At 43.7% G+C, this 26,545-nt stretch overlaps 1 protein-coding gene and 1 long non-coding RNA gene across 3 annotated transcripts; one reads left to right on the top strand and one right to left on the bottom strand.

The window, feature by feature from the left end:
• Positions 1 to 24,633, top strand: klc1b (kinesin light chain 1b). 2 transcript variants are annotated; one of them, XM_084020802.1, is made up of 16 exons: positions 1 to 69; positions 7,123 to 7,393; positions 7,654 to 7,884; positions 9,752 to 9,833; positions 10,056 to 10,284; positions 10,382 to 10,469; positions 11,038 to 11,139; positions 11,637 to 11,810; positions 12,291 to 12,390; positions 13,652 to 13,704; positions 13,994 to 14,061; positions 14,341 to 14,449; positions 14,848 to 15,000; positions 22,289 to 22,413; positions 22,532 to 22,589; positions 23,497 to 24,633. In XM_084020802.1, exons 2-16 carry the CDS (start codon positions 7,145 to 7,147, stop codon positions 23,578 to 23,580), a joined length of 1,905 nt encoding a protein of 634 aa, XP_083876928.1. In that variant the 5' UTR covers positions 1 to 69; positions 7,123 to 7,144; the 3' UTR covers positions 23,581 to 24,633. The 2 variants fall into 2 exon arrangements, with proteins under 2 accessions (XP_083876928.1, XP_083876929.1); XM_084020803.1 differs by lacking the exons at positions 22,289 to 22,413; positions 22,532 to 22,589; positions 23,497 to 24,633 and adding an exon at positions 19,588 to 21,529 and having other exon boundaries at positions 14,848 to 14,973.
• On the bottom strand, positions 24,300 to 24,840 carry LOC311020641. Its single transcript, XR_014597915.1, has 2 exons — positions 24,722 to 24,840; positions 24,300 to 24,657 (listed from the first exon to the last, which is right to left on the bottom strand). It is a non-coding gene; the product is annotated as an uncharacterized lncRNA (long non-coding RNA).
• Positions 24,841 to 26,545: the final 1,705 nt, after the last annotated feature.

The following is a 26,545-nucleotide window of genomic DNA, read 5'->3' as shown; positions in this document are numbered from 1 at the left end:
GGAGAATCTCTCTGTCGGAGACATTTTGGATTTAAAGGGGGCTGAGCTAGCCGTCAGTCCTAGCTACCGGTAAGTGATAGCTTTTATTTCCCATAATAACTAACAACCAGAAGCGCGTGAACGCTGTACGTGAATGTGTATTTAGGCGGTATCGATCCGAGATGTCACCTGTTTAAAAACGATCAGCTCTGCGGCTTCGAACAGGGCGAACTCGTAACAACTTAGGGAGTGGTGACGCTAGCGGGTTAGCCACAAGCTAGCTAGTGGCTAACCGGGAGCGCTACACGGATGAATTAAAAATAAAAAAAACAAGCTTCACTTTGAGGTTAGCTCAATAAACGAGGCCGGAAATTATTATTAAAAATATAGTGAATAAAATAACGAGTGAATTGTGGCTTGGTCGTTAGTATAAATGCGGCAGAAAACCCCGTAGCACCGCTGTGAACTGCGAGTCATAACAAAAATGAATATCAGTCTAAATAACAAGCAGCGACTACGTCATCTTCTGTTTTGTGTTTTGAATTAAGGTGCAGACTTATTTATATATTCTCCAAAGCACGTTCAGGGTTTTGCAGTGTCATTAACATGTAGCTGCCCACGATATTAAAAATATATATCGAGCTTTTTGTTTCAAAACTGCTGACGTCGTTGTAAGGACGTTGGAGACGACAGCACCTTTACGGTCACATATTTTCTACTTTACACTCTGCTCAGGTTAGGGACGTGGTGTTTTTTTGCAACAGTAGCAAAAAAATAAAATAAATAAAAAATCACACAGGCAGCTTGAGGCGACCATTAGTGAGGAAACGGCCCCGTCCAGCAGCTGGTCTTCTTCGGTGGTGTGATGGATGTCGGGGGCGGGCGGGCACTTCCCTCCCGGGGCGCCCAGGCCAACGCCACACCCTTCCCGGGCGGCTGGCTTGTCTTTTGTGTCTGGTAGTGATGCGGACGGTGTTGTTGGGTTGCTGTTTTGAGCAGGAAACGGAGGAGGAGATGGCACAGAGGTCGACCACTTGGCTTGTTGTTTTCTCCCCATTTCCTATGCTAATATTTCACTTTTATGACACCAACAAGTACCACACCCTCTCTCTCATAGTGGTCACTTAACATTGCTTGTGCTGTGTTTTGTATTTGTTGTATTTTTTTTAAATTCCCCATTCAGCTTTCCGATAAGGCTGTATGATTTAAAAAAAACTTGCTTGAAACCATATCCGTGTGACTTTTAAAAGAAGAGAATGGCAGCCTATATAGAGTTTTTTTATTTTTAAATCCTACCCTGAAGCCATTAAGACTGTGCAGTCATGCTTGAATATAGCAGTAGCACACTTATACACAATGAAGGGTTATTCAGTTCGTCCTCCCCTCTGAGATCGATTTTTTTTTGAATGAGTGCCGGGATGGTAGGAAGAGACGAGGAGGAACAATTGCCTGATTGGTGTTCTCCTGAGGGAGATGTGATGATGATCAGGCTTGAGGCCTTTCTGGGGATGGACACTAATGAACAGGGGCGCTCTGGATCCGCATGCACGACAGGTAGATGACCCATGTTTCCTCCGCTCAGAGGGAAATGGACCAGTCAATACAGATTTGTGTAAAAACACAGAACTGTCTTTCATAAGACTATCCGCTCCTCGAGGGCTGTCGTAGTGGCTTCTGGGTTGGATGTGCTTCAGATTGCTGCAATATAAGAAGACCTTTGATCCCACCTGCAAGGTTGAGTCATCTGACTTGCCCAGACAATTCAGTATTCGAGCCAACTCATCAAAGCGTCAAACTTTTCTAGTCAGTTATTATTGAAGAGTTTAATTTTTTTACTTTTTGCATTTTAACTGTTGTTGAAATGTGGGAAAACATTTAAACTTGTTTGGATTGATTTTTTTCTCTTTAAAGCCCTATGGACGTCAGGTGGTCTTTTGCTACTTTATTGCCGGATATTTTACTTCCGCTTTTATTACGAAAATCAATTTTCACCACTAACACACAATCCGATAGTTCTCAAATTATTATTGAGCCTTTGAACACAACTGAAGAAGCTGTTTGTCTATGACATATGAATACGTGTTTGCCGGCTTACAAATGGTTCCTATAACTTTATGACCATTCGCTGGACTGTGGTCTGATTTTTGGAGTGAAATAGGTTGACCAGACACGTGTTGCCTGGTGCTAAGTGGAGACCGTAGGGCCAGGCCTTATGTGTTAATCCGTGTAATATATTCACATGTAATGTTTACATCCACGAGGCGCTGGGTTTGTGACCTTGCAGTTGTGATGTGCGCCCTCGTCCTTGGTGGCATGTGAAATTACGTTTGTGCCTTGAGTCCATCCTGTTAGACCTGTTCCTTTGTGTCTGATGAGTGTGGAGGAGCACGGTCTAGATCACGACGGCTCCCTCCCCCATCAGGGCCTGCTCCTCTCCACACTCCTCCGCTCTCCTCCCGCTGTGGGTGGGGCTGTCTCTCTCGATGTGAGCCCTCTCAGCGGATGGTTGGTTGTTCTGACGGAGCATTGGGAAGGTCATCGTCATCCCCGCGAGCAGCTCTCGTCTCCCCGCCATCATCACTCTCCTTCCTGTCCTGTCTCGTTTCCACTTGCTTGTGTGCCCGAAGGTTTCCTTTTTTTTTTTTTTCATTTTAAGGCGGATCACTTTGGAGAAGCACGGCAATTTTATGATGCACTTTGCCAGCGTATAGCGCTATTGCTGGAGGAGGAGTCATCATTTCTTCAGCTCTTCACCGTGCCAAAGTATGAGGCTCTGATCCGCCAGTACTGAGGTTAGTTTTCTGGTCCAGTAAGCTGTAACAGCTGAAAACGTTTGCCAGCATGAATGATTATAGATTGCTAAAGCGTTTAAATGGGCATTTAGTGGCTTTTGTAATGGATATGAAGATTCTCTGAGAGTGTAATTTCTTCCTGCCCCTTGTTTTCCCCTCATTAAAAATGGCCAGAACTCCTTTGCTTAGAATATGTCATTTCACTTTGCTTTTAGATTGTGACTCGTTTGTAAAGCTTTATTGCATAAAAATAGACCAGCTCTTGCAAAGTACCAATGAGTGGCAGCAGGAACATCTGTTTACGTCTTATCTATGTTTCGTATTGGTTAACATGGTTGGTGAAGTAGCTCTGAGTGGAGAGAGATTTGTTGAAAATGGTTTCCTCGTCTTCCCATGTTTACTTCTTGGTTGTTTAATCAAGTAAGCTGCCTCAACAAAGACTTGATCCTGATCATTCCTTCCCCCGATCACGAGGGCTTTTGGGAAAAAGCCCAAATCCAATGAATATGCTATATAGTGTCACATGTGAAAAGTACATGGTGATTACTGAAATTATAGTGACCCAAAAGCACCATAATCTGTGTCAGCAGTATAGTTAGTCATATTCTGGGCCTGTTTTACTTCACGTTAACCTTTGATGCTATCGTTTGTTTTATGTGCACACGATTTGTATGCAACTCAAAAAAAGTAAATGTTAAAGATTAATTCAAGGGCATTCTTGTTTTTAAAGAAAAGCAACAGGCCTGTTGGACTTTATCTCACCTCCTTTTAAAGACTTGGGGAAATATTAACTTCAGCTGTTGACGAAAACAGAAGACTTTGATACAACCGGGGTTGTGTGTGTTTTCATCGAGGCGACGCTGCTCGTTTCTCCCCTGACTCACTTGAAAGCACTCGATTCTCTTTGTTAGCTACCGCGTACACTTGTTGGGGCCTTTCATCCACACAGTGGAGGGTAATACGCTGTCTGATCTGTTAATGTGCTTAATTCTGCATTGTGATGGTTTCAGATCTTGTTCAGAGCCCGGGAAGAGGTTTGGTGTCGGGGAGGAAAGTAGTGTAGGCTCGCTTGGCAAACTTCTCCTCGTCCATCTCCTGGTTCTTCATGCAAAGTTAGGGTTTTATAATGCCACGACTTTGCATTATGCTAATGTGGCATATGACTTAATGCTGCTTAATTCAAAACTTTAACATGCGGTCATCCAGGGATGGGAATCCTACAGGATTTTAGCGCAGCGACTTCCATTATTGTAAATATCATCACAAGTGACTTGAAAAACCTGTCTTGTCTATCATTTCAGACAAGTGAAAAATAATGTTTAAAAAAAAAAAACAGGACACAAAAATATATTTTCTTATTTATTTACTAATTTCTGTATGATTTATGGTCTTATTTAATATTCTTTAATTTATTTTCCACTAAAAGGAGATGTGATTCATCTGTGACTCAACAAACACATTTGTATCTTTACAAACTCTAAAGTACCAGTTTGTTTAAGTGCCATTTTAAGATTTGAAAGCATATTTTGATGAGTTTTGGGATAATATCACAGGTTTCAAATCATTTTGGCCGGGAGAAACGTTGCGTGGAAGGTTCATATCGTACCGTACCTACAGTCGTCTCTTTAGCCATGCAAATGAGAGTACAGCTTGATCTGTTTGTGGCATTTGAATAGTCTTTTATGAAAAGTAGTGAGTCAGATTATTGTCAGGAAAGAATGTCTCTGTTATCCGAGCTGTGGTCTGTTTTTATGTTCATGTAAGTTCTGCCAACACCATCTTGCCTGCTGACTAACTTTTACTGTTGGCACACGCTTAACTTGCAGCCGCTGACTGTAGGCCCTCAGCTCATTTTGTTTTTGGCATGCTAAACATACCATGACAGTTTTGTTCTTATGAATTCTTACCAGATCTGTTTTTTTTATGTATATCTCGTTTGATTTTGATGCTTGGCCTCAATTTGTTGAGCAGCAAATATAATAGTCTTTTTATATTTCAATTAATGTTTAATGAACTCGCTTTAAGTAGTTTAGAAAGAGTGCGTGTTATTAATTTAATATATCCTTTCATGTGAATGGGGTCGTTTGTCGTGTGACGGTAAATGTTTTATGGTTCTTGTCCCTCCGCTCGTCTCTAAAGGGGTCGGCTGTGTCTGTGAATTCGCTTTTGACTGCTCTTCTGTTTGGTCCTATAAAAATGTAATTAAAGCCATGATCACATGTGCAATATAGTACTCTAGTGTCATCTAATATATTCTATGAATCAGTCAGCGCTGCTTCAGCGTTTTAACAGCTTTAACAAGATGCCACCTGCTTTACGTCAGGTTTACTTCACCCATCACTTTTCCCTTCGCCACACAGTAGGAGGGAAAAAAGCTCCTTTTGTGGGGAAAATAGGAAAATAAACTGATACCCATTCCTTCGAACATTATGCATTTTTTGAATTCTTCAGTGGATTTAAGTAAGCGGGTTCATCAACCCAAGAATGGTAAATCTTTATAATTGGAGGAAAGGGAAAACATGTCTGGTCTGTAACAGGATCTAACTCTCCGTCGTGTAATGCTACCTGACACTTTTTATTATCTTCTGCTCATCCAGAGCCTCCAGCTGGTGCTACACATGTTCCAGTGTCATTCTGATTAAAGCAAATTTCCACTGGCTGTCTGACATCCGACTGGCCACGAGGTGATTCAGTAGATGCCCCTGTGTGTTTGTCTAGTGACCGTTATGAAATATATTTTTAGCATCCTAAATAACACCCTGACATGCATAACGTCACAATTACTGGATACCAGCGACAGACACAAGTTTTTCTTGAGGTCTTAAAGCTAACAAATTGTGGTGGGCAGCCATTAGAGCTGCAACGATTAATTAACACTTAACCGTGAGAATAATCTTCAAGTTTATCTAATATGGTGATAATAACTCTTAAGTTGCATCCCTAGCAACCATTTATGATCATGTTGCGACTTCTCTAATAGTTTGATTCTCAACGCAGAAATTAATCGCCGTTGACGTTAATTCCGGGGCTCGCCACCGGGATTTTTAACGTGCCGTTATCGCTTCTGTTGCCACAATCCAGAACACATAGCTATATGTCGCAGTTGTTTTGTGGGCCTTCTTTCCTCAATGCTCTGCTTTTAATAGAAAATTGCTGAAATGCAAGCAGGGAAGCGGGGAGCGGCTCATTAATGGTGGGGTATATTTTTCCCTCTTGGCAGACGGCTCTCAGCTGGCGTTTATCACCGCGAGCCCCTCTCGTTCTTTACCGATTATATACCCACTCTTTGCTTGAAATCCAGAACACACTGCCTCGACGTCGCCTGGTCCCCCGGTCTGAAGGGCAGGGCCACTTTTGTTTTTGCACTGACATTTGCTCGGTGTAGCTGACCATTACGTGGCTCAGTGAGTCATAGGTTATCTTCAGACTGAGGGGAAAGTGGCACATGGTCCAAGCACACACCCGAAGGGCTGCCATTTCTCTAGACAGCAATATTATTGACAGTCTGTGTGACTGGACCAGCTCCTAAGCCTTTTGTAGCGTCATCCTCTCCATGACTCCTCAGCCGGTTGTGCAGCCAGCCAGGCCTCAGTGTGTATAAAGTGCTGGCACCAGAAAGCACCCACACTGCAGCATCTGGGTGCCCTCTGTTACACTGCAGCTCCTCTCCCAACCTCCCAGTTATAGTTGCCAAATCCTGACTGGAGTAAGACGTCTCTGTGGCTCTCGGCTATGCATAAAGCAATCATTATACCGGATACGCATGCTTTTCACTTTATTCAAACCCCCGCAGTAATCCACAAGACTTGGTCGGAGCATAGATCATGTGTTTTATTTAACAACCCTTTTTATTATCTCTTTGAACTGCATTCATTCAGAATTTGTCTATTTTAACAGCTCAAAGTAAGTAAATGCTGACCTATCTCACTCATGAAATTTGAATCCCTCATCCCCCTCCCTGTACTAACACCAGTTAATTTCCCCTCGCCGGCACGTTGCTCATGGATTATGCTATGAACTCATTAGTTACTTAAGGGTTTGTCGGCATCGAGGGAGGGGCTCTACGCTGTCGGATATTGAGATCTTTAAACAGGAAATAGAGACTGGGGTCATGTCACCCCGGCAGAGAATGCCTGCGATGTTTTTTAGCGTGAAAGATCATTTGAAATTGAAGTTAAATAGAGGAAACGTGTTGAGACAGCTCAGCCGAGCTTTCAGGTTCTGTCTTGTGAATTCCAATAATAAACGAGCACAGCTGCATCTTTGGAAGACCATCGTGAAAGTGTTCTTTAATGTGGCAGCTGTAGCTGGGTGTTTTGTAAAAGCCGGTTCCCCCCTTTTTTTTGTGCAGGTTTCCCTGAGCCACATAGAAGATGTCCACCATGGTGTATCCACGGGAAGAGAAGCTCGAGAAGCTCTCCCAGGAAGAGATCATCTCCAACACAAAGCTGGTGATCCAGGGCCTGGAAGCCCTGAAGAACGAGCACAACTCCATCCTCCACAGCCTCCTGGAGACCATCAAGTGCCTTAAGAAGGATGAAGAGGCCAACCTCGTGCACGAGAAGTCCAACCTGCTCCGCAAGTCGGTGGAGATGATAGAACTGGGCCTGGGAGAAGCGCAGGTAAGGCAGGGTTAGGATGATATGAACAAAGAAGACCATTTTCTGCAAAACACAGTTAGTTACAGCTTCTAATATCAGAAAGCGGTTCACTGTGTAGTAAATGTGGATATTTGTTACGACGCCTGCTTCATCACAGCTTCCTCATTCTATCCTGAGCTTATGTGATGATCGTGACTCATTCAGAATCAGCTGCTCTTTTTACTGTCCCGCGTCGACGCTTGTCCTCGTTAAATGCTCTTCGACCCCGTCTCCCGTCCCAGGTGATGATGGCTCTGTCCAACCACCTGAACGCCGTGGAGTCGGAGAAGCAGAAGCTGCGTGCTCAGGTGAGGAGGCTCTGCCAGGAAAACCAGTGGCTGCGGGACGAGCTGGCCAACACCCAGCAGAAGCTGCAGAAGAGCGAGCAGAACGTGGCCCAGCTGGAGGAGGAGAAGAAGCACCTGGAGTTCATGAACCAGCTCAAAAAATACGACGAGGACGTCTCACCCACTGTAAGTTCTGTAAACAATTAAAAATGCCCCTGCAGATTATTCGTTGGGGAGGGAGGGGGGGATTAGTTTGATTGAAGTTGCAGTGAAATAGAGATGACTGGTTATTTACTATTAGCAGAATTGGAAATACTGATGGAAATCCTGCCCTCTGAACCACCCTGGAACTATATTTTCTTATTGTCAATCTGCCTTAAAAGGATTTAACTCTAAAGTGCAGCAAACTGTCTATGATATGTGATACGGGAGAAAAAAACCAAGCTGCACCGTCTTCCGGGAATGGGCCTCTCTGGTCAGGTCCTCATTGATCCAACAGTGGATGCATCGCTGCGTATTTCTGACCTTATTCTTAGTCCCCAAAAGCAGCTTTAATGGCCTGTATCCACTAACTGCATATCCATCCTGCCAATACCCCAGACGGATCCTTTTATTGGTCCTTATTCTATATTAAGATCATCACACAAAGACAGATAGCATTATTCCATGGAATCAATGCAAACCTACGGTGCTCCATCATGAAACCAAAGGATAGAAAATATACATTTCAACCATCATGGTCAGTGTTTCCCCTAGAATTTTTTTCAGGCCCGGTGGTACCCACGGTACCCACCGAAAAAACCCTAAACAGACGAGACGTGTGGGATGGTGTATTGGTGCAGTTGGATTAAGTCAGGTGGCACAGCAAGCAGTCTGCAATTCTGCAATTATTATATTTGCATTCAACATTTTTGTTCAACCAGAGTGTATTCAAGATCACAAGGAGAGAGTGACTTATTAAGGTGCTGGTTGATGGAAATGATCAGGGTCCAGATGAGCATCACATTAATGACATATGAGTGCATATATTGTCTTATTTTATCAAGTAAAATATAAGTTATAGGTTTACTCAACAGCAGTTTACTCAAAGTTCCACATCTTATCAAAAACAATCCTCCCCCCCCGGGGAGGGGGGGCAAACGGGCTTTGGCCGGTTGTACATACGTCATCACGTCCTAATACTACACACACATGGCGTGATGTTATTTTTAAGGAGCGCCGTCTCTGCTTATATTTCTCGACAACACTCGACCTGCATCAGCGCATGTGCGCACGAGCGGATCTGTGCGAGCAGACAGCGCGAGCGCAGCGGGTTTTGGACGGAGACACACAGCGGCATCTTTATTATGTAAAAATAAATAATAATGTAATGTAATAAAATAAATATTATGGACCCTATGGACCGGTTCCGCTCACACCACGAGTCTGAAGAGTGCAACAGCTTATCAAAATACAGTGTCAACGTTCCGTGTTTTCAAAGTAGAAAGCGACAAGTACACGGAAGAAAAAAGTAGCGGGAGCGCGCGGCGAGGATTGTTGCGGCCGCGCGTCTTGCGGAGCAAGTCTGCTGTGCTGCGCGGAGGCGCTCCTAATGTAAATGATTATTGATTTATGAATGAATTGATAGGTGGCTTATTTTTGGTATATTGATTTTTTTTTGGGCCTGGCGGCAGGTCTCCTTGGCCTGGCGGGCCGCCAGGCCTGTACAATGGTAGGGGAAACACTGATGGTTTTTCCTCAAATGAGAATACATAGTAATTGACGGAGCAGCTATGTAGTAGACAAAAGCATGCAATTTAATGTAACTCTGCCTTTTATCAAAATCTTTTTAGTTCAATTAAATGTATCCTGTCGAGATGATGAAGTATGATTAAATTGAGCATTGAACGTATCGCTCTAAATGATCTAATACTACCAATTACATATCTGATATGTATCCCTGATGTATATATTTAGCTGTATATGAGGTATTATTATCTTAAATATTTAAATAAATAAGCACTAATGTGGTCTGTTAGAGGGTCTGACTGGCAGGTTTGTTTTCTCCTCACAGCAGGAGGAGAAGGACCGAGAGACACCGAAGGACTCCCTGGACGACCTCTTCCCTAATGATGAGGAGGAGCACGGACAAGGAAGTAAGAACAGCACACAGCGCTGTAAAACCTGATAACGAGTAATGAGTTAATAATACATGTTTACCCAGTATATTTATGGTGTTGGATTTAATCATAATGGTGTTTCATCCCTTTAACAGTATTGTTTGCATGCAAATGTAGCTGCCGATATAATCAGGTCTGAGTTTTTGCTGACCTTTGCCCTGTGCATGTGGCCTTTGTCCCCCCCCCCCCCACCCACAGTGCAACACCAACACAACAGCGCGGCCGTGGCTGCAGCCCAGCAGGGAGGCTACGAGATCCCAGCCCGCCTGAGAACCCTGCACAACCTGGTGATCCAGTACGCCTCCCAGGGCCGGTACGAGGTGGCCGTCCCCCTCTGCAAGCAGGCTTTGGAGGACCTGGAGAAGACTTCTGGACACGACCACCCCGACGTGGCCACCATGCTCAACATCCTGGCCCTGGTCTACAGGTTAGAATATTCTCCAGCCTTTTTGCTTGCTTTTCTACACACATTTTGTCAAAGAGTGAAGAAACGTCGAGTCTCATCACGTCTCTCACTCGTTCAGGGACCAGAACAAATACAAAGAGGCCGCCCACCTGCTCAACGATGCTCTGTCCATCCGTGAGAAAACCCTGGGCAAAGACCATCCCGCGGTAAGACTCCCATCGTCATGGCAACCACATCTTCATGTGGACACATCCATGTTTGGATAGATCGGAGGCAATAACCTCAAAGCCTACTGTGTTTGTTTTAACCCAGTCTGTATGGGTTTTATTTTCACCGTTATGGATTATTGAACATGTGCCTGCATGCTTTGAAGTAATCAATTGCCACCGCTGAATGTCTGCTCATACGTCAAACATGAACAATCATAATACAACCACTGGGTCAACATGAAAATATACAACCTGTTTTATTGCCTTTGTGAACAAATCTAGTCTATGAATCGATCGACACCGTGGCACCAAAACACCTCATACAGCCTGTAGGAAGCTATTAAAGCCCAGTGCTAGTCTCCCAGTTTGCTTCTTACATGACTGTTGTCTCTCAGTCTGATCCTCAATAAAGAGTAATGAAACACAAAGGCAGGTTGTGAAATCCTGGTGGCTTTGAGCTTTTGGAAAAGACTGTTTCTGTAAATTAAATCCTGATATTGTGAAGCCACGGTGCCAGTATGAAAGTGGCCTCATTCAAGGTTATCCTCTCTTTCTGCATGTCCAGGTTGCCGCGACGCTGAACAACCTGGCTGTGCTGTATGGAAAGAGGGGGAAGTACAAGGAGGCCGAGCCTCTGTGTAAGAGGGCTCTGGAGATCAGAGAAAAGGTAGGACACATCCCTGGATCGCAGCAGTAGAGCCGACCGCGGCCTCATCTCCGGGCTCAGCCAGTCAGGCAAAGTAATTAACGTGATAATGTTTCCAAAATGTCACTTGGAGCTACTGTGACCCCAGCGACTATAAAAAAGGAAGAGAGCAAATGATTTTCTTAAATTGCCTGTGAAGTTTCCGCTGGGGGCCGACTACCGTTGGTTGAGGAGTTTAATTGAGAGCAGAGCTGAAAATGGATAGCGATCGTTGGGGAGCGAGGCAGGAGATAGATAGGAGACACGACAAGGCTACAGAGCCCTGCAGTACTCTAAGAGTCTCTCTTTGCTTGAAAGCTCTATTCTCTACCCTTTCTATTGATCCGCCAGCCTTTTATTAGATCTCCTGAGAGAGGATGACGTGCCGGTGCTCGCTGAAAGCGGTAAAAAACCACACAAGGGAGATAGAAGCGAGGGGAAAACCCTGAACCATTTGCTGCTTGTTTCCCCCCCCTCAGGTCCTGGGGAAGGACCACCCAGATGTGGCCAAACAGCTGAACAACCTGGCTCTGCTCTGCCAGAACCAGGGCAAGTACGAGGAGGTGGAGTACTACTACTGCCGTGCCCTGGAGATCTACGAGAGCCGGCTGGGACCAGACGACGCCAACGTGGCCAAAACCAAGAATAACCTGGTGAGAGACGCATCGGCTTTTATTTGTGCTTCTTTTCCATCTCCCTCTCAAACCTTCTCACTGCAATACTCTATAAGAGAATGACAGTTCCTATTTAGCTTTTAATGTAGATAATAAACACGGGCAGAGCATAATTTTATTGTGAGCAGAATCACTTATTTGTTCTCAAGCATGGTCTCTCTGCAGCCTTGAAAGCCCACTGTTTTTCAGGCTTTTTTTAAAAACATGGCTCTTATGAAAGGCAGTTGAATATAATATATCTTTAGAAGTGTTTATAGAACAACTTCCACTAGTCCTTCGTCTGCTGCCTTGCTTCTTCTGCCTCCGGCTTCTGTCTTGTCTCAGTGATGGTGGAGAAACTGTATGGAGACAGTAAGGGAGGCCTCCCTGGACTGCTGCTGTCTCAGGGGGTCCAATGTGAGTCAATAGGCCCATTTGACGCTCCACTAAACTGTGCTTTCTCTTCTCTTTCTGCTTCAGGCGTCCTGCTTTCTCAAACAGGGGAAATACAAGGAGGCTGAGATCCTGTACAAAGAAATTCTGACTCGTGCTCACGAGAAGGAGTTCGGATCCGTTGATGGTAAGGCCTCGTAATGTGGCGGCACGTTTTTTTAAAAGGTGGTGGAGGTTCCTCTTTTCAATCGAGCACAATAAATACCACAAGAGAAATGGTGGTGGGTCACATCGAGATTGTCCTCCCAATATACAGATTAAATGTGTTTTTTTTGTTTGTTGTTTTTTTGCTTTCCTCCACCATTGCCTTGTCTTCCATCCCCGGTTTGTCTCACGCCAGCGAGCAGAGTGAGTGATGGACAGGTGGTTAAAAAGTGGACGATGTTCTAGGCAGGGTGCCGACCTTCGCCGTTCAGAGGACACAAAGGAGCTAAACAAACTTTTTAAAGAATAAAGAGTTTACTTGTCTTGAAGGATGAACTCTTGCAAGTTTCTTCTCCTCTTTCAGTTGAAGTTGAGCTCTTTGTGGCTTCCCTCCAGGGATTAGATTGACTGCTTTTGAAAAGGGAATGAAAAGGACTCAAAGCACAATGAAACGCTCCATTGCTTTTTATAAAATGCAACAACATTTCACACTTTTCTGAGAGGTTTATTTTTCATGTGTCACTTAACTTGACAAAGGCACGCAGATGTTTTTTTTTTTTTAAACCTGTTGGGGAGTTGAAGGTTAAGAGAAGCAGCAACAGTTCTTTTTTCCCTGTCAATGATTTCTATTTTATTTTTTGGTTTTATTTGACTGTGGGAAGATACTTTACATCTTTAATCCTTGGCCGTTATCTCAAATGGGGTCAAATATCTTTTTGATTTTGAGTTAAAAGTGTTATGTTTGTATGTTTCTAGGGCATATTTAATTAATCTAGCGCATGGATAATTAATTATGATTACTTTAAATGGTTAAGTGTATTTGTGTCAGAAAATGCTGTGTATCATTGGTTTCGATTGCATCACCAGTATCATCTTCCACCTTAACGCTGCATTTCTAGTGTATTCTTTATTGGCATCTATTGACATATTTTTTTCTTAATTTATTTTGGGAAGAATCTGGGAAAAAAAGGATTAAATTCATTTTTTCTGAATCAATCTTTGTATTGTTAACATTTAGCCTTGATTCACCAGCCTCTCCTTGTGTTTGTGTCGCCAAATACATAAAACCAATCCAAAGAAAGGTTGTCTCCCCACCACGACTCTGATATGTTTAATAAACAAACTGCACCACTGATTCCACTGTCCTGGTCAGTCGGCCGCTGCTTCCAGCTCAGCCTGCATGGTCACTAGTTCATGTGTTGTATGCCGTATGTAGACCACCTCTCCTGTCTGTTTGTCTGCAGCTGAAAACAAGCCCATCTGGATGCATGCGGAGGAGAGGGAGGAGATGAGCAAGGTGAGGGGCCTTGCAGCATCAATCTCATGCTTTTCTTCTCCTTCTGAATAAAAGCAGCGCAAATTAAAATGAATGTGTCAAATGGAAAGTTGAGGCTTGGGAGTAAAACGACTTATCTGATGTGTTCACTTCCTGTTAGGGAAATAAGATACACAAACGCACAATATAAGGCCTGGTAGGCAGACCATAGTTATATGTAAACACGGGGAAAATGCAGCTGGTCCAGTTTAAACCACCACTCCCATTCACGCTCTCTTTCTCTTCCTGTTTCTCCCTTATTTACTTCCAGGGCAAACACAGAGACAACACTCCCTACGGAGAGTACGGCGGCTGGTACAAGGCCTGCAAAGTCAACAGGTGAGGCGGAGCATGATAAGCCTGTTTGGTTTTTTACAACGTTGTAAAAAAAAGGCACGTGGTAAAGACAGGAGATTAGTCACGCTATGTATTCTTTTATAGATGTGTGAAGTCGATTTATTGTAGAAAACCTTTTTAATTATTTAGAAATTTCTTTTGTTTTCTTAATCTTTCAGGTTTCTTCTTGCACTAAAGTACATATTGCATGAGTTTGCTCAGTTTGAATCGTTCCTCTGATGAATTCTGGGTAAATATGTGTGTGTTTGTGTCTGTCTGCAGCCCCACAGTGAACACCACCCTGAGGAACCTGGGGGCCCTGTACCGCCGGCAGGGCAAGCTAGAGGCCGCCGAGACCCTGGAAGAGTGCGCCGTGAGGTCTCGCAAGCAGGTCAGCAGCTTCTTTCTGATGTGAAACATGTCCACGTTTCAGCATGCGCATAGCTTTCCTGTTTTAAATCAATTCTTAACTATGCCCCCCCCAAATCTGATGATATTTCTTTCCCTTTCTCTACGATGCTATGGATCCAGAGCAACACAGTAAGTTGTTTGTGTCCTAAACTAATAGCCTCTCATAGAGCCTCCACCTCTCTCCCCCCTGACATCACTCCCATCTCACAGACATTTCAAATCTGTGATGTCACCGTGAATGCATCACAAGAGACATAATATCCCTCCACGTAACCTTAACACACTCATCCTTATCGACGAGCTACCGTCGACCACCGAGCGAGCTCTAACCGCGGTGTGTTTTCTTTTTGTTTTGCTTGTTTGCGTCGTTCCCATCAGGGCATCGACCCCATCCACCAGACACGCGTGGTGGAGATCCTGAAGGATACGGAGGGCGACAGGCGGAGGAGCCGCGACAGCCTGAGCAGCGTTAAGTATGAGAGCGGCTCCGAGACCGGCGAGGAAGTGAGTATGGGCGTGGAGTGGAACGGGGTGAGTACAAATCCGCTACAGTCGAGTCAACGTGGTCGGAAGAACAAGGCGGCGATGACAGCGATGTCACGGAGAGCGTGGACTGGTACAGAGCGATGTCACATGAAAGAGGGAGAAGAGGACACGTCGTCATTAAGACGAGTGATATTTAGAAGCACAGGAAGCAGATTGTACTGAAACGAGACGATGCACCTCACAGGAAGCTCCTCGCTGGTCAAACTGCACAAAAGCACAGAGAAGTTGAATATAAGTGATGTTATTTATTATATCCATATAAAGCTGGAGTTTTTACAAAATGATTTCAAGGCTCTTTAGTATAATAATATAATGGGCTGCACTCAGTGACCTGTATCTGTACCGGTCCATCAACTCTTCGTAGATGCGTCTTGTTCTTCTCACGAGTTCAACCTGAAAAAAAAAGAAGCTGATTGAGTGTCTTGGCATGCTGACCTGTTGTTTTTGACAACATCTGAGTTTTGCTTTGGACTAGATGTTCATGTTTGTTTTTATGTTTTGACCATGAAGTCCTACTGTCTCGTTTTAATAAGTGGTTGTTATGCTGGCAATGCTTCTGAGCGGTAACCCCAAAAAAAGAAAAGAAACAAAAGGCACAAGCTCACTCTGTGGCACCCTGGCAACATATGAATAATTGATCTGCTATTTGTGGGATTAGCAAAGACGCAGCTTGTCGAAATCCCTCTCAGGATGTCTCAAGTTTCCGCTATTAAACACAGGCTTCCCAGTATCCTTGATGCTCATCCCTGTGAGCGGTGAACTGGCCAGTTGATGTGTTCATCCCGCTGTTTCATTGTCTCATTATAACGTCAGCACTGGCCGTGTCTCCACAATCGTTAGTTTCATTCACCGCAGGGCTTTGATTTCTGCACGGTGTTGGACCTGCCATCCCCTCTCCTTATTATAAAATAGGACGGCGGCGGAAGCGTTATATTTAGTGTAGCGGTGCGTGCAGTTAAATAGAGCTCGAAGACGCCCTCCGGCGAGGCTTTTCCACCAACCAGAGGGCAGGATGTATGTCAGCAGGGGTGCCTCGGTCTGAGCCTGTGCCTCTCCCCTTCACTTAAGTGCAGCCACGCCCCGTCACCACGCCAACCCAGTCCCCAAAAAGCATGCATGCATGCAGCAACGCCAGCCTGCAGGGCCTCGCCCTTAACATGCACACTAATGGACCGTGTGTGTGTGTGTGTGTGTTCACTGTGTTTTCACATGGTTGATAAATGTCTGTTAACCTCATGTCTGCTGCTCCCCTCCCCAGTAACACCGAGTAGAAAGGTGGTGTTGTGTTTGCTGGCTGTTGTACGTGTGGATGTGAAATGCTTCTCCACACACACACACACACACACACACACACACACACACACACACACACACACACACACACACACACACACAGAAACACACACACACGGAAACACACACACACGGAAACACACACACACACGTTAATATGCATTACATCAAAACTCCAGCAAAGGCTGCGGCATGTGGATTCATCCGAGCATGCACCTGTTTGTGCTTCAAACGTGCAACAGCATGCTGGTGGGTGTGTGTGTGTGTGTGTTTGTGTGTGTGTGTGTTTGTGTGTGTGCTCGCATTTCATCATCCATGTCATGTAAATGTGTGCTGAGAACAGAAAACATACTCGTGACGTTTTCATGCTTTTAAAGAGCCATTTGAGCGTTCTTAACAGTTTCCATCGATCCATTCATTTGCAAACTTCTTGTTTTTTTTTAAAAACAAAAGATAAACAAATAAGCTTGTAACGTCCCGTCTGCTTGTGTGTAGTTAATTGCTGAGAGATCACGTGATCACTATCATCCGTCTACTCTATAGCTTTGCCCAAACGTGTGTTCAGAAACGTGTCACCGTGGCAACAGGAGTGGTTTTTGCATCCTCACACAGCTGACCCCGACAGCACACTTTAGTATTTAGATAAAGACCTGTAATAAGACTAATTGAAGTGCCGCTTAACCAGAGGTCATTAACTCGCTTACAAGTGGAGGCACATGAGGAAGTAACGGCGAGGAGGTTGTATTCATGTTAATTGGTAGTGACTCTCTGTGCATGATTTGAATGTACAAGTGTGTGTGTTTGTGTCTGCCGCTGCTTGGCGCTCAGCCGGACGCTCCACTGCGCTGCCTGTCTGTCTGCACGTTTTCTCCATTTCATCCTGTTTCCTTACTAACCTACTTCCTTGTTGATCATGCCACGACAACCAATCAGCCTGTCAATCAAATTTCCTCCTCTCTGCTCAGTGGATTGTACTCTCTCTGTCTCTCCTGAACTGTCATTCCACACACAATACACCAGGGTGGGTTGGTAGAAAATAGATGACCAGTTAATTAGTGGTTGAGGTAGAAGCAGATAGTGTTTTCATGATTCAGCAGATGCAGGTTTTTGCTTCAGGGAGCGTTATCGCACTAAGGCTTTTCTGAATTCATACCCCCTTTAGCGCTGACGCTAGCAGATGTCCCACGTCTGCAGTGCACCGTCACTGGCGTCCTGGCACCCGGAGGGAGGGGGGGAGCGGGGGGGGGGGAGCTGAGTCATGGTGACTGCAACCTACTGCATCACCTACTGCATCAGTGCACCTGCCTGTTGTCACGCAGCTACGGAGACGGCTGTAATGTTAGAAAGAGAAGCACATTTTTATTTTGTGCAGGATAAACTAGACTAGTGCAGGATAAACTAGTGCAGGATGAACTAGACCAGTGCAGGATAAACTAGTGCAGGATGAACTAGACCAGTGCAGGATAAACTAGTGCAGGATGAACTAGACTAGTGCAGGATAAACTAGTGCAGGATAAACTAGACCTGTGCAGGATAAACTAGTGCAGGATAAACTAGACTAGTGCAGGATAAACTAGTGCAGGATAAACTAGACTAGTGCAGGATAAACTAGTGCAGGATAAACTAGACTAGTGCAGGATAAACTAGTGCAGGATAAACTAGACCAGTGCAGGATAAACTAGACCAGTGCAGGATAAACTAGTGCAGGATGAACTAGACCAGTGCAGGATAAACTAGACCTGTGCAGGATAAACTAGTGCAGGATAAACTAGACCAGTGCAGGATAAACTAGTGCAGGATAAACCAGTGCAGGATACACTAGACTAGTGCAGGATAAACTAGATCTGTGCAGGATAAACCAGTGCAGGATACACTAGACTAGTGCAGGATAAACTAGACCTGTGCAGGATAAACTAGACCTGTGCAGGATAAACTAGACCTGTGCAGGATAAACCAGTGCAGGATAAACTAGACTAGTGCAGGATAAACTAGTGCAGGATAAACCAGTGCAGGATACACTAGACTAGTGCAGGATAAACTAGACCTGTGCAGGATAAACTAGACCTGTGCAGGATAAACCAGTGCAGGATACACTAGACTAGTGCAGGATAAACCAGTGCAGGATAAACTAGACCTGTGCAGGATAAACCAGTGCAGGATAAACTAGACTAGTGCAGGATAAACCAGTGCAGGATACACTAGACTAGTGCAGGATAAACTAGACCTGTGCAGGATAAACTAGACCTGTGCAGGATAAACCAGTGCAGGATACACTAGACTAGTGCAGGATACACTAGACTAGTGCAGGATAAACTAGACCTGTGCAGGATAAACTAGACCTGTGCAGGATAAACTAGACCTGTGCAGGATAAACTAGACTAGTGCAGGATAAACTAGACCTGTGCAGGATAAACTAGACCTGTGCAGGATAAACTAGACCTGTGCAGGATAAACTAGACTAGTGCAGGATACACTAGACCTGTGCAGGATAAACCAGTGCAGGATAAACTAGACTAGTGCAGGATAAACTAGACTAGTGCAGGATAAACTAGACCTGTGCAGGATAAACTAGACTAGTGCAGGATAAACTAGACCTGTGCAGGATAAACTAGACCAGTGCAGGATAAACTAGACCTGTGCAGGATAAACTAGACTAGTGCAGGATAAACTAGACCAGTGCAGGATAAACTAGACCTGTGCAGGATAAACTAGACCTGTGCAGGATAAACTAGACTAGTGCAGGATAAACTAGACCTGTGCAGGATAAACTAGACCTGTGCAGGATAAACTAGACCTGTGCAGGATAAACTAGACCTGTGCAGGATAAACTAGACTAGTGCAGGATAAACTAGACCTGTGCAGGATAAACTAGACTAGTGCAGGATACACTAGACCTGTGCAGGATAAACCAGTGCAGGATAAACTAGACTAGTGCAGGATAAACTAGACTAGTGCAGGATAAACCAGTGCAGGATACACTAGACCAGTGCAGGATGAACTAGACCAGTGCTGGATAAACTAGACCAGTGCAGGATAAACTAGCCCAGTGCAGGATAAACTAGACCAGTGCAGGATAAACCAGTACATGATAAACTAGCCCAGTGCAGGATAAACTAGCCCAGTGCAGGATAAACTAGCCCAGTACAGGATGAACTAGCCCAGACCAGCTCAGCACAGCAGCGGGGATGTAGGAGTAGCGTAGGCAGGCCGACCCTAAGAGCTCTGAATCTTACGATGTGTGCTGTTTGTGTCTGTTTTCTCTCTCCTCTCTTCCATCAGGCCTAAGCCATCCAGATTATTCCTCATCCTTCTCTCCTGTCCCAACACAATAGCAAAAGGATGTGTGTTGTCGTTGCCCTCTGGCTCTTCTCTGTCTCAACAAAAACCAACAAGCCCCTCCTCCCTTCAGAGAGACTCAGAAAGCCCCGCCCCCCTCCACCCACCACCACCACCACCCTGCTGGCTGTCACCTGCTGGGACGTTTGGTCTTCTCATCTCTGCTCTCGTTTTCCTCTCTTCCTTTTCCTCTCACTAACTCTCGTGTCGTCCACCATCGGAAAACGTTACTTCAAATCTTTCTCTCACGTAACAGAAAAAAAATATGAATAAAAAATAAGTCATTGTGTGTGAAAACCTGTGTGAGGAAGCCACTCGCACATTTCCCCCCTCTCTCTCTCCAAACATCCATTTGTGATTTGTCATAGGTGCACTGTGAATTTCTTTGGCTAGATAAGAGAAAAGGATTTACTTTGGAAGAAGGTGAAAGATTTTGCGGATCAGACGGCAGCCTCACTCTGATAAAATAAACACTTTACAGTCAATATATTGCAAAATGACAGTTGCTCTGCATCGGTGTCACTCTGAATTAGTTTGCACTCGCAGTCCGTTCCCACGGCGACCGAACGTCGATCCTCAAAGCTAGCTGTCAACCCGGTGCCTGTATTTAGCCACGATAGTATTTTTATTTTTTGCCATTTGGTGTGTTTGTTTTTAACGATCTTAACGATAATTAAAGAAATGCCTAAAACCGTTTGGAAACAAAGGTACTGTAAAGTTTCACGTGCTGTTAAAAAAATGTTATCTTTGTTTTACCTTTTTGTTGCCTTGTTGGCAGGAAATGAGAAGGGAGCATTGCCTTTTTTTTCTTTTTTTTATAGATAATTTCCTTTTTGTATTCTTTTTGTTTACATTTTTTTTTAAACATTGATTATTTGCTCGATATAAAGGCGGTAGTTTGTCTACAAATGCCATGGTGTTGTGAAAAGACCACAAAAGGCAGATAGGTCAAGAGCAGTCAGCCGTTGTTGCCATGGTAACATATTCAAGTCGACGACGTCGTCGGTGTCCTCGGGTGGAGTGTTCACATGCAGGCTGTTCGCTGGTACAATGTGTACACGGTGGCTTGCGTTTACAAAGGGAATCATCTCGCACAGAAAACCTGAGAAAAATTGCAAAAATAACAGCAGATTTCAAAATAATGGTCGTTGAAGCAGAATCGCCTTTTTATTCGTCGTGCAGGAGGAGTGGAGGCTGGCGTCGTTGTTCAATGGAAGCCTGGATTCCACGGTAGTTTTAAGTGTAGTGTTGTGTATGTTTTTGGTGGTACAGTCCAGTCACAGTGCCCAGCCTGGCTGTGGATGCTCTTATTCTGAAAACACTAAGCTTAAACGGAGTGCGTTGCCTTTTTTTCTTTCTCTTCTTACACGGCCGTTTTGCAAGTTGACATTGTTTTTGTTAAAAGACGCCGAGAGTTCAAGTGCGAGTGTTTCCTCGAGATCAAAACGTTTAACTAACTGAATGTAAGAATGACTTTTAACATCTTTCAAAGTGTAATTGTAGGCTGTATTTCTTAGGTTTGACAAGTGCATTCACTATACGGCTTTTCGGTATGCTTACCTGCCTTGATTCTTCATTCCTTCCAACGAGTACACCTATACTTCTAATGCAACGCTGAACAAAAAGAATTGACGATGTACATCACATAATTATGACAATGTTGTTGTGTTAGTGGAATGCTTATTTATTGAACCTGTCTATTCTCGACATATATTATATATTATATAGTGTGACTTCAGTTTCCCTACAGTGGAAGATCATAAATGGTAAGGTATATAAGCACTATCTTAGGACGTAGGACTGCATTATATTTACCATTCTGCATTGTGAAGGTTATTGCATCAACACCTGTTGGTATTCTCAAATAAAGTTTTTCATTTGTGAAGTGTTTGTCTTTTTCTCCGCATCAAAGCCATCAGAAGCAGCTTGTTTTTAAGGTCCAACAGTGCCCCCCGCTGGTGCTAAGCCCGTATTGCACTATGATGCCTCTAAACACTGTTTATAAAGTGTTTTGTAATGTTTCTCACTGGTTGGTCAGCAATTAAAGCACACACTAACGACCAACAAAAAGGCTACAAATGAATGGACGGATGGATACATTACTATAACCAACTGTTAAAAAAAAGCAAATAATGGTTCGTGCATCATTATTTTCAATTACATTTTTTGATTTGCTGTTTTATTTCTGGATGAACTGATGAATCGGCTTCGGCTCTTTGTTTTTGGGCAACATGGTTTCTCATTCTGACAATTTACAGAATGAATGATTCATCAGTTTATTCAGAAATTATACAGAAAATGTAAAAAAAAAAAGGATTCTTGAAGTGTTTTGATTCACCTGATTTTAAAGATGCTGAAACAAAGTTATTAGTAATACGTCAGAATAATCACTGATCATCTTTCAGTAATCAATTCAGATCCAGTGACTGTGGATGAAATGCCAATATCCCCTTCCAAAAGTGAATTTACTTGATGGTTGCATGAAAATAACAATGTTGAAATGTCAGATATTCATTAACATCGTACACATTTCAGTCTCAGCTAACGAACCGCTGACGAAGACTTTCATACACACAGCAACGAGTGCAGAAAGGGAAGTGACTGCAGGGTTGATGGTTGTGTGTGTGTGTGTGTGTGTGTGCAGGATGGCAGCGGCGCCCTGCAGCGTAGCGGCTCTCTGGGGAAGCTCAGGGACGTCCTGCGTCGCAGCAGCGAGCTGCTGGTGAAGAAACTGCAGGGCAACGGACCGCCTGAACCTCGCAGCACCAAGTAAGACCCGGAGAGAAATTAAAGCAATGTTGAAGTACTAAGTGATGCATTCGTGGAAGAGAATAATAATTAACCACCTCAGATGCTGTATTAATGTTGATTTCTTCCCATCCAACAGCATGAAGAGAGCCGCTTCCTTGAATTACCTGAACAAGACCAGTGACGACCCGTTCCAGGTGAGTCTTTAGTCACATTACTATGTTTATAAGCTTTTTATTTATGTGCACGTGCTTTCTCTTTGTAGTGACTGATTTGTGAGTTTTTTTTGTCACTTGGTAACGTCTGGGAGAATTCTTGACATTTGTATGATTTGCAATAAACAAAAAGGAATATCCACGAGAAATCCAGTGTTCCGAAAATAATGCAAAGCCAGACAAGGTAAAAAAATGTGCGCTGTCAGTCAGCCACACCTCCTCTGCCGTCCCTTTCCTATTCAATGGCCTTTGACCTGCAGAGGGCACAAAATCTCAAGAAAGTCACACAGAAGAGGCTTTGCATTATTACTAATGTTAAACAAATAAATAAGTGGTTAAAATTCACTTCTACACTCTTTCTTCATAACTCTTATGGAGGAATTACAGCTGTGCAACTTGCTGTGGGATTAAAGAAAATGTCTGATCCTGATTTAAATTGCATTCAACGCATTATGTCATTGTGATCCTTTTCAACCAGTTAACGTTAAAAGGTCAGAGGTCACACAACGTGTTTTAGAAGTGAGCCTCAAAACCAGAACAGGCTGTGTCTGTGTCTGTAAAATGCTAATGAGCTGTCTGACCACGCCCCTTTCTGGAGTAGGATGAGGCTGATTGGTGGAGGTAACACTGACCTGATGGAGGTGTTATCTCCCTGCATGAGGTCATGTAGGGAAAAACTCTGATTGGCCCGTCTGAGCACGGCGACCTGGGCGGTTAGTGGACTGGACTAGATTAGACTAGAGTTGTCGCCCAACGTACCGAGGCTGAAGTCCTCACCGGGATTCGAACCCCGGCGCCTCTCACTCTCTCAATAAAACGTCCAAAAATAAATAACTTAAATTAAAAGAAAAAGTCCCCCTTTAACTGTAATCTCCCGTTTCTCTGTCAGTCTCGGGGAGGCAGTAACTTCAGGGAGAGCCGAGGCCTGAGCTCCAGCACCGTGGACCTCTACACCGGGAACTCCGCCAGCTGATCTGCTCACCGCCCTCCTCCATCGGCTCGTCCTCCGAGCCGCCAACGATCACCGACCACGCGCTCTTCCTCCGACACAAAGCCCCGCCTCCTCCGACGTTGAGGCCCAAAGACTTTCTCAGTCATCTCGTTGCTTTTTCGGTCTTCCAGACAACCGGTTGCTGTGTCGCCTCAGTGCCTCCTGAATGTGGCCAAGACAACGTGACATCATCATCATCTCCTCCTCATCACTGTGACTCTGCACTTTGACCCCCGTTGCCATGGTGTCACCTGTTCTGCTATATTTCTCTCTACTTGTTTTTGTTATTTGAGATTATTTGTGTTCCTCTAATGTCTTCCTGGTTTATTAGTACAAATTAGAAGAGATAAAGATAAATAGAAATGTAACAAAATGGGTCTGTCGGGTTTAAAATGACGATGATGTAAAGTTGATTATTCTTGTTAAGAAAAGACATAATTTTATCTTTAATTTGAATGATTTATTTGCCTGTTGAGATTTACTTGCAATGTGAGGGTTTTGGTTAAAGCTTTGGGGGAAACGTGTTTGTCTCACTGACGTGATGTGAGTCATGTGACTTTTTTAGTTGTTCAATTAGAAATTTAAATTGCTGCTGCTTTAATCCAAGTTTGTGTTCGTTTTGTTATCTTCCACTGCAGAGAAAATGTAGGAATTACTTTTGACTCATTTATGGTCACAGCGTGCTGTAAACCATGGAAATGTTGATCTTTTTAGAGAGAGAGAGTGTGTGTGTGTGTGTGTGTGTGTGTGTGTGTGTGTGTGTGTGTGTGTGTGTGTGTGTGTGTGTGTGTGTGTGTGTGTGTGTGTGTGTGTGTGTAAAACCTGTATGAGGCTGAACTGGGTTTGCTTAATTAAGGTCCTCCTGAATGTTCTCTGGTGCCATCTGTGAGCTCGTCGTCTTCTCATGTTGTTCTGCGGTGACTAGAACGTGCTATGTGTTCATATATGTGATAATGGTATAGTTTTGTTTTTGCACAATTCTCCTGACGGGTGTCTGTTGTCTTTGATTGTGATTTTAAGTGAAGCTCTAAAGAACTGGAAGGTCTTGTAATTATTTTTCTTCTTTGATTGTCTTTCCTCATCTGTGATAAATGTGTACAGTAGAGTCCGATCGCAAGTTCACGAATCATAGAAGTCGTCAGGAAATCAGCGGGGATAGAATTTTAGTGTCATTGTTCAAGAGTTGAGTCGGGATTCAGAATTAAAACCGACACATTTCCGTTCTTATTTTGTGTTTTTTTCCCCCCCTAATGCACAATCACGACACAAATTTGCAGAATTCCTTATATCTGCAGTTCATCTTTTGAGCCACACGAGGGCGCCATAGTGTTTGCATTGTTGTCATATTGTAGCCTCTTTATTACACTGAATCTAATATGTTTCCATTCCGTCTGTTCAGCTGATGAGAGGGAACCTGAAGGCATTTATTTGGTCATTTTGTAAAGTATTTAAAACAAAGTTGTGATTTAGCTCTTTGAAAAGCTGGTTTGCCTGTTCAAGGTTATGTCAAGGTGATGCACAAATGGCAGTAGAGATGGTCTCACGGTCTACTGCTGTGAACTGGCTCGCCATGGTGGGGCACGTTTAAAAAGTCCGGGTCAGGGTTCGGATCTGTGGGATTGCATGTGGCTGATTTGAGGATGAGACCCTGAAAATAACCTGCATATACGTTCCGAGATCACAAGTTACTCCACCAAGCAAGATGTTAAAACGTGTCTCAGTGAGCGTGGGAACCCCGACGCCTCGTGTGATGTATATCCTGTCCGGGGTTCCTCCTCGGTTATCTCTCAGTATGTCAGCGCTTTAATGTGGAGCCTCAAAGCTTTTACCACTTCTGAGAAGAGAGAGAGCTTTGAATGAACCGACCCCGGGACGGTTTTCACTCTGCCAAACATCCATCAGGCTGCTTCTTCTTCCCCCAGGAAGCAGAGCAGACGAGACGGAGTAGCAGAGTTCATCGTGAGGCGACGCCGTTCCTTCAGAGACTCAACTTCTCATTAAAAGGTTTTTCTTTTTATCCTCTGCAGCTTCTTCCTATCAGACACTGGGTTGAGCCTTCAGCTTGGTTCCCTGCTGCGCACACACACACCAGCAGGGGGCGTCCCTTCCTGGTGAGTGATGTGATGATTACTCCCTACATTTTAAAACACACATCTGTACTTTCTCTACTCCTCACATGTCCAAAACATGCTCGTTATTTTACGTTAAATGCATTTCAGGGGAATTGTCTTTATTTTATCTTATTAATATGCAAATGAAATAATTAAAAAACAGCAATTAAAAAAAAAAATGTCCATCATATGGATACTTTTACTTCAAGTACATTTCAGAGCCTGTACTTTTTCAATTTTACTTGAGTAGAAGAAGTTGAATCAGTACTTCTACTTTTTGAACACTGTTCTTCTAGAGTATTATGTAATAGCAGGAATGCTAGACAATTAAAAAAGGTGATGTAGATTAATTAATTAATTAAAATCCTAATCTTTGCGATATATAAAACATGAAGTCCTCAGTGATCCGGTTGAACCAGCGGGTCGCAGTGTTGTACTCCTTATCCCAGGTCGGTTCCTTGCACCGGAAGCTGCACTGCAGGGATTCAGACAGGCGGATTGATACAGGATGTTTGATGTTTTGATTTCAAAATAAAGTATCTTTTTTTTTCTATGTTCGAAGCTACGGAAACTATTGAGGTATTGAGGCTCCATATACTTTCTTATGAAAGGTAGCCAGTTATCCAAAACAACAGTGAATGTAGAGGGTTAATTTTTATATCACATTAGATAGATATCTATATAATAAGCAATATAAATAATGTATTACAATACTACACATACACCAGGCTACAACTACAATTTAAAATATAAAAACATGATGAAAAACATGAATTTGATAGACATACTATATGCATATACATTAGGCAGTGTGCATATTATCTGCTGCTTTGTTT

This window comes from Eutrigla gurnardus (assembly GCF_963514095.1).
Source record: "Eutrigla gurnardus genome assembly, chromosome: 11".
Classification (NCBI taxonomy): domain Eukaryota; kingdom Metazoa; phylum Chordata; class Actinopteri; order Perciformes; family Triglidae; genus Eutrigla; species Eutrigla gurnardus.
This window is presented reverse-complemented; position numbering and strand designations above follow the sequence as displayed.